Genomic DNA, 15,420 nt, shown 5'->3' with positions numbered 1-15,420 from the left:
TAGTTTTGTGCATATTTTAAGAGAGTGGCTTAATATATTTACATGTTAATAAATGACACAATCCTTGATAAAGTTGAATTGTTTGTCCCATGTTAATCCTTTCATTCACACATTCTAACCTCTTATCCATATCTTATTTATATTTTTCAATATTCATGTGTACTCTTCATTTACATTGCTATTCATGTACTTATCTACAAACATTTCATTCCCACCTCTAATTTACTAACTTTTTGGGTTAATGTCGATAGGACAATTGTTTGTTGTTTTAATAATAATTTTTGGAAGTGTAACTTAACTATAACTTCTTATATACATTAGAAGTGGAATGTTGAACTTTGAACTAGGTTGTTTTTGGAATTTGAAGGGTTGATCCCACATGTGGAATTGGCCTCACTCTCATAGATTTGACCTCTAATATTTTAAGTTTCAAATTCCAAATTTGGCCAACTCCTACCCCTTCCTTACCCACCAAAAATCAGCTAAACACATGTTTGCACAATTTATTGTTATGTACTTGTATTTAAAGGCAATATGGTCATTCATTGATCATTTGCATATCATTCATATTCAAGAAGAAAAGCATGTTAGGTACACTGCCATTGGTGCACTAAAATGAAACTAGATTTACAAATTCATTTTAGAAGCATTTGTGTAGCTAAAGCTTACTATCTTTTACATTACTTTTCTAGGGTTTGACCTAGGGGAAAATATCCATAGGTTTTGAAGGGGTTGGCCTAGGAGAACATGTCCCAATTTTTTGGGGGGGCTTGACCTAAGAGAGCATGTCCCTAATTTTTTAGGGGGTGACCTAAGAGAACATCTCCCCTGTCAACATACCAACAACCCTTTAATTTTTTTTTTCTAAATATCCCCAATCTTCCAAGTAGAGAAAAATACAAAACAAAAAGAAGTGAACTTGACGTATTAGAAAGAAAATCCACACATTGGACAAAGTCAAATTTGTGTGTTAGATATTAATCTATAGACACAAAAGTGACCATGAAGTGTACTCAAACCCAAAAGAGCATAGGACTTGTGTAAAATTTGAGGCGACATATAAACATGAATCTTCCATTTCTATTCCAAGACATCTTCATCTTAACAACTATAATAGACTCACACACCATATTAAAATACTTACGTTTACCAAATTTTCTAAAACAAATAGAAGTGAACTTGACTTATTAGAAAGCAAAGCGACACATTGAACAAGGTCAAGTTTGTGTTAGATATTACTCTATAGACACAAAAGTGACCATGAAGTGTACTCAACCCTTCAAAGAACATATGACTTGTGTAAAATTCAAGACAACATATAAACATGAATCTTCCATTTTTAATTCCAAGACATCTTCATCTTAACAACTATAATAGACTCACACACCATAATACAATATTTACATTTACCAAATTTACTTTCCATGATATTCCAATTTCTAATATCTTCTCCCACAACAATCAATTAATCATAGGTTACTTCACACTTATGTGGGTGCATTTCATTGGATGAGACATGCTAAGCTTAAGTAAAGTTTGATTTCCTTTACAAAAGGGAAAGCTTCCCACAACTATCAATTAATCATAGGTTAGTTCATGCTTATGTGGGTGCATCTCATTGGATGACCCATATTAAGCCCAAGCAAAGTTTGCTTTCCTTTTTCAACAGGGAAAGATTTTCATCATGGCGTCTAGCCATATGTACATATAGTCTTGGATGAAAATCTTGTCCTTTTTCAAGGGGTCCAAATTTATCTTGACCGTAGCACGTGAAGCTTAGCTCCATAGGAACAGCCTCATGTGATCCTCTGCTTAGTCATTTGCAAATTGGCACAAGAGGGAAAGATTCCATTGTGTGTGTGTGGCCATGTGCTTAAATCATTAAAAAAGAGGTGTAACAAATAATTAACTAGGCAGAAAAAATAGCGATCAACTGTGAGGAAAGCATTTCCGAGAGAGAAAATCCCGCTAAACGATAAACTCCTAAAAGCATTTGAAAAGACGAGGTGACCGGCGGAGCAGGGGCTGCAGTGTCCGTTGGCAGTGGACGGTCTGGATCCTCCCAACAGAGCCTGGAACGGTAAACATAAGCCCGTGGGTTACAAAAATCCAGTAAAAACGGTTGGTAAAGGCGAGATTTTGCAGTGATGGGTAGGCTGAAATGTTCACATTGCTTGTGAATCTCTGTAAAAGTTTCTATCTTTTTCCACCCGTGGGAAGTTTGGATCATGGAACACGGGTCAAGAAAGGCTTGTAAAAGGCATGTGAGTTTTACCCAGATGGAATAGGTGTGTAGGTGGTGCTTCGAAACGACAAAAGATACACAGAGAGCGGGGGAAGAGGGGAGGAAAGGGGAGAAGATTAAGATGCAAGAATGCGCCTAGCCCAACTTTTTTTTGTGTTGTGGTGCACTAAAACTTGTTGTAGGATGTCCCATCGAGATAACAGGCGGGTCCCTCCTTGCTTGAATCTCAACTTCCGACGTATATATTGTTGGTGTGTTTTCCTGGATTCAACAGCATTATAATGTGAAGGAGAGATTGATATATAGATGTCACGGAGAGAGTATGTTTTGGCATAGCAATGCTTGGAATTATCATTAGGTTGCATGACAGAGCAAGAGCGAGAGTAAGAGTAAGAGCAAGGAGAAGAGAGATTCATGAGGGGTTAGCAGCAGAAGTTGTCTAAGTGAGCCAAGTGGGTCTTTGGCCTTGGCCTTGGCCTTAGTCTTCTCCATTGCTATGGCTATGGATAAGAGAACCAGAAGAACAGCAGCAGCAATGTACCAAAACTATGGGCTACTTATGTTGATGGTAATTAGTGAAATGTTGATCAGCAGGGCTGTAGCTGGAAGGCCCTCCACAGCATTTGATTTGGATGCAGCTGAGGTGAATAGAGTGAGAGAGCAGGAGCAGCTGCATCTCAATATTGAGAAGCATCTCAAGCACCTCAATAAGCCTGCTGTTAAAAGCATTAAGGTGATTTCTGTTTTCTGGCGCTCTACCTAACTTGCTTTTTACCTGAAGCTCCGCTTTCTTTTTGGTTTTGTTGGTTTTTTACATAAAACAACAGGCTTTAGCTTTTTAATGCATACTAGTCCTTCCCTATTGTATGGGGTTTGCAGTTCTCAAGAAGGATAAACTTGTCTTAAAGGTGTGGAGATTTTTCCATACTTGAAGTAAAGGATTAGCAAAGTGGATGCCAGTTATCCTATTAGAATAGTGCAGAGCTCTTTTTTTGGGTGATATATTGTATGAGATGGTTAATGCATTGCTTTCATGTGGTTTTCTATCAAGGTAATATTGAGTTTAAGCTTGCTAATATCTGCCTTTCTTCATGGTGTATGTTGGTCATTTTGGTTTTACTTTGATGTATGTGAGGATCTCTTTGCTGGGAGTATCATTGAAATACAATTCCAGTCCTAAATACCATTTTCTGACCGTTAGGGTATCTTGGAATAAATTGCATTATTTTGGAAGGAATTTCATGTGATGTTTAAAATGCCATCTTTGTCTGTGATTCAAGGGCGGGTTCCTTTGAGTTCTGATGTTTTTCTTTCTTGCAGAGCCCGGATGGAGATACTATTGACTGTGTGCACATTTCGCACCAGCCGGCTTTTGATCACGCACTTCTCCAAAACCACACCATTCAGGTCTGTACATTTTTGGTTTGGAACTATGTGGGTGCTGTAGAAAAGATTAGCCAAGGCAGTGAGTCTTAATATGGCCCTGGAAATCTTTGTTGTATACAGATGAAGCCAAATGGCATTCCAGATGGGCTTTTTAAAACTGGCAAGGCAGCGAGGTCCAATGGTCCTGCCATGCCGCAACTGTGGCATGCCAATGGAAGGTGTCCTTCAGGAACAGTCCCCATTCGCAGGACTCATAAACAAGACATTCTCAGAGCAAAATCTATTGAGAGTTTTGGCCGAAAAAAGAATCAAGTTTCAAGGCCTGTTGAGCCCAAGTCTGCAGATCCTGATTTACTAAATGAGAGTGGGCATCAGGTTACCCTCTTATTCTTTTTCTCATCTATCCCTGGAAGCTTATTTAGTTTTTTATTTATTTGCTTTTCCATTTTTTTATGGAAGCATGCAAATCTTGTTTCTGTTACAGCATGCTATAACATATGTTGAAGGAGACAAATACTATGGAGCTAAAGCTACCATAAATGTATGGGAGCCTAAGACTCAGCTTTCAAATGAGTTCAGCTTATCTCAGATTTGGATTTTGGCTGGTTCTTTTGATGGAGATTTAAACAGTATTGAAGCAGGATGGCAAGTAAGGATGGAGCTAGGCTGCTAGCATCCTTTTCTGATCATATTTGAAGCAATTCCTAAAGGGTGGTTTCCAGTTCCCCTATAAACTAAGGTTCTCTCGCCTGATTATTGTGCAGGTTAGCCCAGATCTATATGGGGACAACAATACAAGGCTATTTACATATTGGACCGTAAGTTTCCAAGCTTTGTGCTTCTCAAAGTTGTATTGGGATCCCACTCATGGGATTAAGTTTTAAGGAGGAAGAAATTGATTTCAAACACTCTGATGACATTATGACACTAATATTAGATGTTTATTATGCAGAGTGATGCTTATCAAGCTACTGGATGCTACAACTTGCTTTGCTCAGGATTTATACAAATAAGTAGTGATATTGCAATGGGGGCTAGCATATCTCCTGTTTCAAACTACGGTGGCTCACAATATGATATCAGCATCCTCATTTGGAAGGTAAATTAATCAGAATTACTGGAAGTCTGGTTTATTCTAAAAAAATTCTTTATTCTTCAGAGTTCATAGTCCTAGGTTGTCATGCGGATACTGAGTGTCTTGAATTGGCAGGATCCTAAGGAAGGGAACTGGTGGATGCAATTCGGAAATGAAAATGTTTTAGGATACTGGCCAGCACCGCTATTTTCCTACCTAGCAGACAGTGCCAGCATGATTGAATGGGGTGGCGAGGTTGTTAATTCTGAACCAGATGGTCAACATACTTCCACTCAGATGGGTAGTGGTCATTTCCCAGATGAAGGTTTTGGCAAATCTAGTTACTTCCGCAACATCCAAATTGTGGATGGCTCAAATAATTTAAGAGCACCAAAAGGATTAGGCACCTTCACTGAACAATCCAAATGCTATAATGTCCAGAAAGGCTACAACAGTGACTGGGGAAACTATTTCTACTATGGAGGACCTGGGAAAAATTCCGATTGTCCTTAGAAATATGTCCACAAGGGCATTCACCTTGTACCATTGTAAAATTTCTAAAACAATTGTATCGTATCTGTCCTACCATGGCTGCAGACATTCCTTTCTCCCTTTGAGTACCATGTATATTCTCTTGCTCAGAGATTGTAGATGGTGTGTCCCTGTGATAGTAGTCTTTATTTCTTATCCTATTTTGCCTCTTTTTGCATAATATTGTGGGCAAGTTCATACCAAAACAAAGAACTGCCCTTTTAACTGTATGAAGGATATTACTATGGTTTCTTGTAACTCGTGGTTCTGTGTAATACACTACTCTGGTCAATTGAAGCCTTTTCAGGGTATTATTTGAGATGCCATTTGTGGCTGTTAATGAAGTTCATGTTTGCATTTCTTTCCTCGTGAAAAGGATTATATTTTCTAAATTCAAAGAGCCAAATCCTTGAGATTTGCTCTATCTTTGCATGCTGCTCTCATCCTATAGGAGCTCCGATGTTTGAATTGACATATCAATTCCCTTGTGCATTATTCTACAAAAATCAAGGCTACATTGCTCTCTCAAAATGTGTGTTTGTCCAAGGGCCGTGGAAAATTTTCACTGTTTTTGCCAGATCATCTTGTCTCGGTGCAGATTTGCAGGATTACAAGCAACTTGTTTCTAAAAATTGAAGGGCAACGGTCTGTATTCTTTTCTTCAGGGTTGCAAGATTACAAGACTATACCATACATTTTTAATGGTCTGTTTTCTTTGCTTGATGGTGGCTTCCCCCATAAATCCCAGATGTTTCCCTTGCTTCCACTTAGTGAGTTGGAATCGCTGATTCCCTCTTAACAGTTATTCAATAAGGATCTCATTTTCTCACTTCCCCGCATTCTTCAAGGACCGTGCCTTTAATCTTTCTGAGGAACACCCACCCTTTTCTCATTACCATTTTTATTGGACCTGCAACTATAATTCTATAGGAAGCAGTTGCTCTTATTCTCCTTATCACTGGGGGATGGAAAGCTTTTCTGGTTAAATCTCAAACAAGATCAATACATTCAGAAGTACGAAATCAAAGAATTGGAGATAATGGGCCTTTTTGCAGAGGTTATGTCGTTGCAAATCATGCTGTTCGTCACCAACTTCCAAGGTAAAGCAGGCTTCACAAATTTGAAGTTACATGATCTAGCTTTATCAGTGTAGGAAGGGTTTTTAATCAAGTTCAGACACTTAATCCAAAGCATTTTCAACATCGTTGAAAGTGATAAAGATGCCTCTGGATTGAAGAGCTGAATAGTATGTGATATCTCACGATCAGTCCAGTGACTCTAGTCTATGTATCTGTAAATCGGTTTTTTTCTCTTGCCCTGATTTCCTGAATTTGATTCTTGATGATGAATTCAAACATGGAGGGTAATTATTATTACCTAGTTTATGGAAAGGCTTTACAAAATTACTAAATTGAACTTTGTAAACGTTACTCAGCTAATCTAATTCTTTAATATTATTATCTAGTAGAAGTTATTTTGTGTGGCTATGTCATCTGGGTAGTCCACCTTTTTAGGAATGGATTATATGATGGATATATCTTTACAACTGTGTGTTGTGTGTTTCGAGATGATTTTTATTTTATTTTATGGAGGATTTTATATCATATCATTTTGTTATCAGATTTGGATCACAAGTCTATGTTAATATGTCTTCGATTAAGAATTAAGGACCAACGGACATGCATTCTGTCAAAGTCAATCTGTAGAATACCCCTCGTCCTTTTATAATACTTCTGGAGGTTGAAATGAAATAAAAGAAATTGTTTTGGCCAGACAGTCTATGGAACTTGAGATTGTAAACGATTCACAAGAACTTCCAACAGGCCCAACCAGAGAATCTCAACCTCTATTTCTAATTGTCCACTATTTCTTTACTGATCTCTGTTTTTCTGCCATTGATTTTGATCAACTAATCTGCCATCTTCGTAATTCATCCCTCAAACAAATTAGTGAGATTTAATGAATAGCTCAAATAGTTTGAACCTTGATGGATGGTACAATTAAAAAAATAATAACATCACCCTCAATATTTATATTCAATCAATTAAACTACAACCCTTAAAATGAAATTGTTTTTAAGACTACAATATGAAGAAAATCCTAAAAATTGGTCCGCCCACTTGCAGCCACCATGAGCCTAACCTAATGATTGATGATTGCTCATGTAGAGTCACGTTCAGCGATAATATATATTATAGATTATTGATGACAAGCTTATTTGACTAAGACGGGAGACCTCCATTGATGAGTCATGACAGAGTGAGTACAGCTCGCAATGTCTCGTGAGGGTATCATTATCTTGAAGCTTTGTCAGTTGATGTGAATGGCAACTTCTCGTGATTCACGGAGGAAGAGAGGACATGTGGGAACTTTGGATTATATAGTTGAAATTTATAGTGTCCTGTTTCAAGTTGCTTTTCAGCTTTTAAAAGTCCGGTAAAGAGTCATTGTCATATTCTACATAAGATCATATTCAAGATTTCACCTGTTCTCCACTGTAGTCTCCTCCAGAAGATCAATTGCAAGGAAAGATTTGGTTTTGATTCAGTCTTAAGGTTATATAGATTCAACAGTTGCATGGAGACCTTTCAAGCATAGTTGTTAGAGACAATGGAACCCCATTGACTTACAATATTGCAGAAAAATAATGGTAAACAGCTATGGCGTTGCATTAAAGAAAGAAAAGAAAGCAGGATACTAAAGGTCTTAGAAGTATAAATATTGCAAGAAAAGAATCACTGGCCTTGCAAATGGTGAAAGTTCTCATCTCAATGCAAGGTCTTTGTTTTCGGCTTTGATTTTGATGTGGGTGGGTGGGGTTTTGGGGTCACGGGTCAAAGCCCAAGAAATCATCGCAGCTGTAGTGAAATTATTATGCTCCTAAATATAACACATGGAATCTCATCCGTCTCATCTGAACCTCTCGCTATCTGTAAGAAAGTTTGCCCTAACTAGGGTGTAGCTCACCAAATTGCCCACGAGCAGGTTTCTCTTCAAAATTGGATCTTGACTTCATATATTAGAGGGTTTCTTCAATCAAATTGGACTTAATTGGGATTGACTTAATCTACAAGAATCTTGACTTAACCTATTATAGGATTTGTTTCACACACATTATTTTAGCAAGAGCATGATCTTATTAAAAATGGTGTGCTTCATGGGTCCCATCATGTGTTGATTTTTGGACTAAAAAAATGTTATTCTTAAAATCATTTTTTTTAGGGTTAATTTAGGTTATTTAAGTGAATACAATTAAATAAACACAATCAATGTAGGATTAATATGTAAGGTAGAAGTATGGTAAGTAGTTGAATGGTGTTTTTTTATTTTAGGAAACACAATGTGATGGAGTGATGTACTTAGTTCAATGATTGAGGAATAAGTGACAAAAGAATGTAACTCTAGAATGAATGATTGCTTGATTTTTTGAATGATGAAAGTGAAAGCATTTAATGTCTTTAAATATTAGCACATAGACTCAAATTGTGTCAAACATGTGTTTGGTTGCCTAAGACAAGAGAGTGAATGGATTTATTTGTATAAATTTAAGTATTGAATTATAAACTAGAAGGGGATAGATTACAATCTTGTGGTTAACCCTTTGACTACAAACTTGTCCTCAAATTTGTTAATGATCAAATCTAGGTGGCAAATAATGGAGGTAGGTGCACAAGTGTGTGTTTTAAGTGGGTAAATACGTTGAATGCATAAGAGAGTGTGTAAATGAACAAGGTATGTCTGTGTATGGATGGAAAAAGTCCAGAGTAATGAGTCCGATCATACATAAGATTGTGCCATTTGTCATTAGTACATGTATCAAGACATTTTTTTCAAAATGAGCACAAAATTAAATGGGAAATGGTATTAGTATGCAAATTTCACCATTATATTTTGGGCCCACTTTGAGGTGCATGTGAATTGTAAAATGGCCATGTATCTCAAAGTATGTAGCACTCACAAACTTGCATATAAAGTAAATATCTTAGGCAAAGGATGGGCAAGGAATGAAAAATGGTGATGTGGGCCTCAATAACCAAAACACCCTTGATAATGCATAAAGAATAAGGCATAAAGTCATGAAAAGGCATGAAGCTAAAACAAAGGAGCAAGGGTCCACAATAAAGCATGGGGCAAAAATAATGGAGCAAGGGCCCATGCCAAGGCATGTGACAAAGATAATGTGGCAAGGACCCAAAATATAACAATAATAGGTATGGTGTGTAAAAGAAGGAAGTATGACACCGCCAATGCAAATACTAAAGACATGAAAATTGGAACACATAAGGTATCAAGGGAAGGTGTGATGCCTTGAAGTAATAAGAAAATGTTAAATGAAAGCATAGCATGTTATGGAGGGCAAGGTAAAGATGTGACAAAATAAGCTCTATTTGTGACGAGGGAAGGCATGATGCTTTGCCAAGGTAAAAGTAAATCTATTAGTGGAATATGGCAAACAAATATGTAAAGTTCTAGAAGTAGGATATTGCAAAGTAAATGCAACAAGCAACTTTGGAGAATAAAATGCATCCATATAGGCTCAATGTGTGAAGCTTTAGGAAGCAAAATGTATCAATTTAAAACTAAAGTATAGGCTATAATGAGTATGATGCATCAATGTAAGTTCAATGTATAAACCATGTATCAAAATATAAGATCTAGCAAGCATGTTATAACAACACATGATCAATGTGTAAGCTTAGAGAAATATGATATACCAATATAAGATCGATGAATAAGCTCTAAAAATATATAACAATATTGGATCAATGAGTCATGAGCATAATTGTAACTTGTATAACAAAGAAACAAATGCAAGAAAAACATAAATTAAGGATAGGCCAAAACAAGTGAGCGACCCAAGTGGATCATGAACATAAGTGTAACTTGTATCAATGGATGAATGGATCATGAGCATAAGTGTAACTTGTATAACAAGGAAACAAAGGAAATGAAAACAATAGGTATAAAGTATAGGCAAATGAAAAAGGTAAAGAGAAACCCAAAAATGCTCCCAAGTGAAAGGATAAACATGTGAGATAAATATAAAAGGTGACATAGATATAAAAGGGCACAACAATGTAGGCTAAATACAAAATTCAAAAAGAATGAAGCATGAAATAAAAAAAGGGCAATATAAATCTAATCTATATATACATATGAACATGCACTATACTAGTGCTCATAAATCATTGAATAAAAGTCAAAAATCTAATTTATCTTCCTTCTATTTTTCTTTTTGTTCTTCTTGCTTGCCTTTTCAATGATGTGTTTTATTTTAATATTTCTTTGTGCTTGCTAAAAACACATCCTTAGTAGTTACAAAATTAGGCACTTCTTTATGTACTCATTCTTTGTTTTGGAGGTGTGGTTGTGATGGAATGATAGACATTTGATACACCACTTCTTGCTTAAACTTTTATCTTCTTTATAATGTGAAATATAATGCCTAACTATATTATTATCAATGAAAATTTGAACCATACACTTAAGAGTGAAACAAAATTGTGTGTAATGATTCTTTACAGTTCTATGAATTTTTTATTTCTCTTGAATAACCCTTTATGAACTTTTTGCTCATATGAGCATCTATATGAGACCAATACAAGCTCTCTTGAGCACTCATAGAGATTAACACAAGCTCCTTAGAAGCACACACACCCTAGAAATAACCTGGAAAAGACCAAGAGACTTGGAAGTTGGCCTTACATGTCCTTATGAGGATTTGAACTTAGTTCTCCACAATGACAACTCAAAGCTCCAATTAGTTAAGCTCAACTTCTTAGGCATCTCTTTGATAGTTGAAAAATACTTGATCATTTTATGATATAGGTAGTAGTTTAGTAATATCCAATGGATGAATGCAAGGGAGTGTACTTAGATTAGCACTCAAAATTTTTTGAAGTACATCTTCCATGGATTCTTGAAGCTTAGTGAGCTTCATATGAGCATTTGATTTAAAATAGGGATTTTTTTTTACAACAACTTGATTAACATTTTCCTTCATGTCACTACCATTTGAAAAAGTATTAACTGCATCTTTTAAAACTTAGAAAGGTAGAAAGACTAATGAAAATGACCTATATTTTAGGGTTCGATGCTATCAACTTAACCTCGAGATTCTTCGAATGGGTGCTCATATCTCTAAAAAATGGAAAACTACTTAGGTGTAATTAATCTTGATAATCAAAGTAATCCCTCTATAAACATGATCTATACCTCATCAACATCATATTCATTTTTCAATTTTCGACAAAAAGACCAAAATTGAATTACTTGATCATCGAGAGGCTCCCCAGTCTTTTGTGTACATCTCATAAGATGCAAGGCACAACCATTATATGACTTTTTTGTGCTCTTATTTATTATGATCCTTATATTGTAGCATATTTTAGGACCTCCTACTTGTAGAAGCATGATATAATGAACATGTGAAAGTAGTTACAAACTCAAGGCATCATGCACATAAACAACAATAAATCATAAATGAAAATGGAAATACCTATACAAGAGATGAAAACCATAACACAAGACGTGCATGGAGAAAGCCTTGCAAGAAAAAAATCCACACCTGAAGAGATCTAATTTTTTAATTAATTCTCAACAAGAGTTATACCAATACAACATCTCCATTTGAATTCTTGTAGTAGTTTATTACTACTACACCCTACAAATCAACTTAGCTTCCTCTTACTTCAAGCTCTAGTTTATAGTCAAAAGTAGTACAAGAAGCCTTAAGTGGTTTAAAATTAATGAACTCAAACCATGGTCCAAGTAGTCTATATGCAAAAGATACCTCATGGTATGTGTCTAGGATAGTTACAAAACTATTTCTAGGAGCTTCAAGAATTTTCTTAGGAACTTGGGCATGCAACTCCACCAAAGGACAAAAATCAAGTCCAAAAAAAGGATACAAACTTCTTACACATAATCAAAGATGCTTTCCTTAAACTTCTTATAATGTCATAGATGCTTCTTACACCTCTTGCAACACCATAAATAGTTATATTCCCTTTCACTTCATGCCAATCATCCATAGCTATTGTCATATGCCAAATCATGCTTCCCCACTCATGCCACCTTCCAAGGAATATTTTAAGTGAGTAAGAAATATATATTTAATTATAAATTACTTTTCTCCTCATAAGATGTACAAGACCCATTACCATTATTATTAGAGTCACATAAAGTAATAATCAATTGTTTAAATATTAGAACTAAGATACATAGTCTTATAATTGCAAGATTAATATCATCAATCCTTATGTTATCCCACTTGGTATTCATATTGAAATGGAATAATAGGGAATGAAATAGATTGAACTAGATGCTAAGAGACACAAGGCCTATGGTGTCCCTACACCAAGATAACTTCTCTATGCTCACTAGGTTAGAGAAATGCAACATTATTTGAAGTGGTCAATTTTTTCTGACATGCTTCTACCACCTTCAAAAATTAACAAAAGTGATATAAAACATCAATATGATTCATATGAGTATAATACATAGGACTTTAATTGAAACCAATTGCATTCTAACTATCACATCCAATTCCTACCTATTGACATTGAAATATTATATATGGATACAATATTTCTAACCACATTGGTTCCCTACGTACATGTGTCACAACCATATACTTTTCTTATGTGTGAAAAATGCAATTGTATCTTTTTGTTTTCTCATCCAAATAATTACTCCTCAAAATACAAAAAATACATAACTACTCATGGACCTCCTATAACTAAGATCATTGACCTGATTTGAATCAACATAGCCTTGCAAATCAACCATTCTAATCATATTATTAGATCCATGATAAGAAACATAATTATTATAAATACTCTATAAACAGATAAAACCCTTTTTATAGAAGTCCAGTGTTCTTTACCAAGATTTTCTGTAAACCTACTAAGAACTCCCAACACTTAGGCAATATCAGGTCTTGTACATACATTGGCATCATAAGAATATCAATAGTATTCACATATGAAATATTATACATTTATTCAATCTCATCATCTAATTTAGGACATTTTTATAGAGATAGTGATGCAAGAGCATCTAGGGGTGTAAGACAGTCTTGCATTGTCCAAGAAATATTGTTAATTGAAATTTTATTTAAGGTTAGTTAAATAAAAATAAATGCAAGGATCTATGGGTCTCCAAGTACCTAGGAAAGTGTCCAAGGGGGCACAAGGGGTTGAAAATATTCAATATTTGTGGCCTATGCGTAAAGGCAAATATAATTTTCAAGAAGGGACACCTTTTTCTATCATTTATAATGTTAAAATAATAAATATACCATTTTTCACATGGGAACAAGGAAGGGGAAGAGTCATGCATTCATATTTATTGAATGGTTACATAAAAATAGGAAAATGCACCCTTTTAGTCACATACTTGGGAAAATTGAAAAGACGCCTCTTTAGGTGGCCTCTTGGGGAAGTTGAAAGGTTATATATTAGTTATGTGTTGCATTTATTGATTTCCATGTGTTTTTCTCTTAGAGGGGGCATGCGAATTGGAAGAGGCATAAGAGAACTATAATTAGGGGCTTATGATAATGGTTTAAGCATCTAAAGATTAGTGGATAATTGAGAGTTGATCCAAAGTTGAGTGGATCATCTAGAGTAGTGTGGATCATTCAAAGTGGAGTGATAATTTGAAGTTAAAAGAATTCTCCTTCATTTGAGAGTTGAGTTGTAGTTTTTCTTGCAAGCTTGGTAAAGCTCACGAGGTTTAGCATTGTAATTTCTAAATATTTCTGTTTCTTTATATTGAAGTAATAGAAAATTAGTTATTTTTATTCTTTAAAATTCTATGCAATTTTATGCCATGCATGAATCTTGGGTCGAAGACCTCTCATATGGTGTAAAAGAGCATGCGTTTTCAGCGTGTTAGTAATCTCCTACATTAGATAACCTAGTACAAAGTATGTGTTCTAGGTGTGTTAGGATAGTCTCCTACAATGTATAGAGCCCATGCTTATGAAGAAAATTATGGGAGATGAGAGAACATGTGATAAGGATATGTGTCCCAATCACGAAGAAGAGTAGGTAGATTATAACAACTTCCAACTACCCTATTACATTATTGGTTGATGTACAACTATATACAGCTAAATAATTTTTCCTAAGTAAACTTAAGAAATTATGCACAAAATAAATACATACACCAACAAATATATAATTCCTTAATTAAAAAATGAAGCCTCAAAGGAGCCTTGTGTTTCATTTATCCAAGATACTCCTAATTCCATTCCAACCTTGTCTTCAAGCACATGTCTTGATGATAATTAAGTGTCCTTTTACTTCAACTTGTATGGTCTAGTTGAATATAAGAGTGAACCCTCTCATCTTGACATTTCAACACCTAATAAAAGTCTTACATTTGATCTAGAGAAACACTATGGGTTTGCTTTTGAAATTATTTCTAAACATGGATACAATGGAGATGGTTCATGTTGTATGGAACAAAATATTGAGACTCATGAGAACTCTACACCACACTTTTCTAAAGAAGGTTTATATTTCCAACCTCCTCCTCCATATACATCCTCTCCTCCATTGTATAATACATATATTTGTTCTTCTTACAAAGAGGAAGGATTGTTCCCCACTCCTAAATTTTCATCTAAATAAGAGAGTTTCTTGTTAACACTTCTTAAAGCCAGCCTACTTACTCCCCCTCTTCCAAAATAAAATAAAAATCGTAAACATAATCAAACAAATCTTTCCTTTTGTGTATATCATCAAATGCATGGTCATTCCACTAATGAATCTCAAGCCTTGGAATGCAAAATACAACAAGTTATTATATCTAGTATCATTCAAATGACAGGTGACAATGAGTTGCACCTTTGTCCTATCCCTTCTAAATAACACTTATTTCTATTATGTTTGTCCTCAATGTGTGACATTTGTAGCTCTATATGGGGGCTTATTGTCATTCATGGTGGCACAATCTCAAATGGAATCATTCCTTTATAAAGTAAGAAAAATAATAGTATATATTGTGGTTACCCTCGCCTACACATTTCAGGGTACATATAGCTCATTTTGAGGTGTGCATCCTTCCTTGAGGATCCCATCTCCTTATCTTGAGTGAATCCTTGTTTTAATTTATCGTTCCTTCACAAAAATAGGTATCCTTAGACAAGGGTTCTCCCTTACCTTTTCCTATT

General features: G+C 35.3%; 1 protein-coding gene across 1 annotated transcript; it reads left to right on the top strand.

Annotated features, from left to right (window-relative positions):
* The first annotated feature begins 2,148 nt into the window (after positions 1 to 2,148).
* LOC131033744 (protein neprosin) lies at positions 2,149 to 5,563 on the top strand. The gene is made up of 7 exons (XM_057965023.2): positions 2,149 to 2,978; positions 3,566 to 3,652; positions 3,752 to 4,006; positions 4,116 to 4,280; positions 4,396 to 4,449; positions 4,584 to 4,730; positions 4,842 to 5,563. The coding sequence occupies exons 1-7, from the start codon at positions 2,742 to 2,744 to the stop codon at positions 5,217 to 5,219; spliced, it is 1,323 nt and encodes a 440-aa protein (XP_057821006.1). The 5' UTR covers positions 2,149 to 2,741; the 3' UTR covers positions 5,220 to 5,563.
* The last annotated feature ends 9,857 nt before the right edge of the window (positions 5,564 to 15,420 follow it).

This window comes from Cryptomeria japonica, chromosome 4 (assembly GCF_030272615.1).
Source record: "Cryptomeria japonica chromosome 4, Sugi_1.0, whole genome shotgun sequence".
Taxonomy (NCBI): domain Eukaryota; kingdom Viridiplantae; phylum Streptophyta; class Pinopsida; order Cupressales; family Cupressaceae; genus Cryptomeria; species Cryptomeria japonica.
Note: the sequence above shows the minus strand (reverse complement) of the source record. Positions and strands in the feature narration are given on the sequence as shown.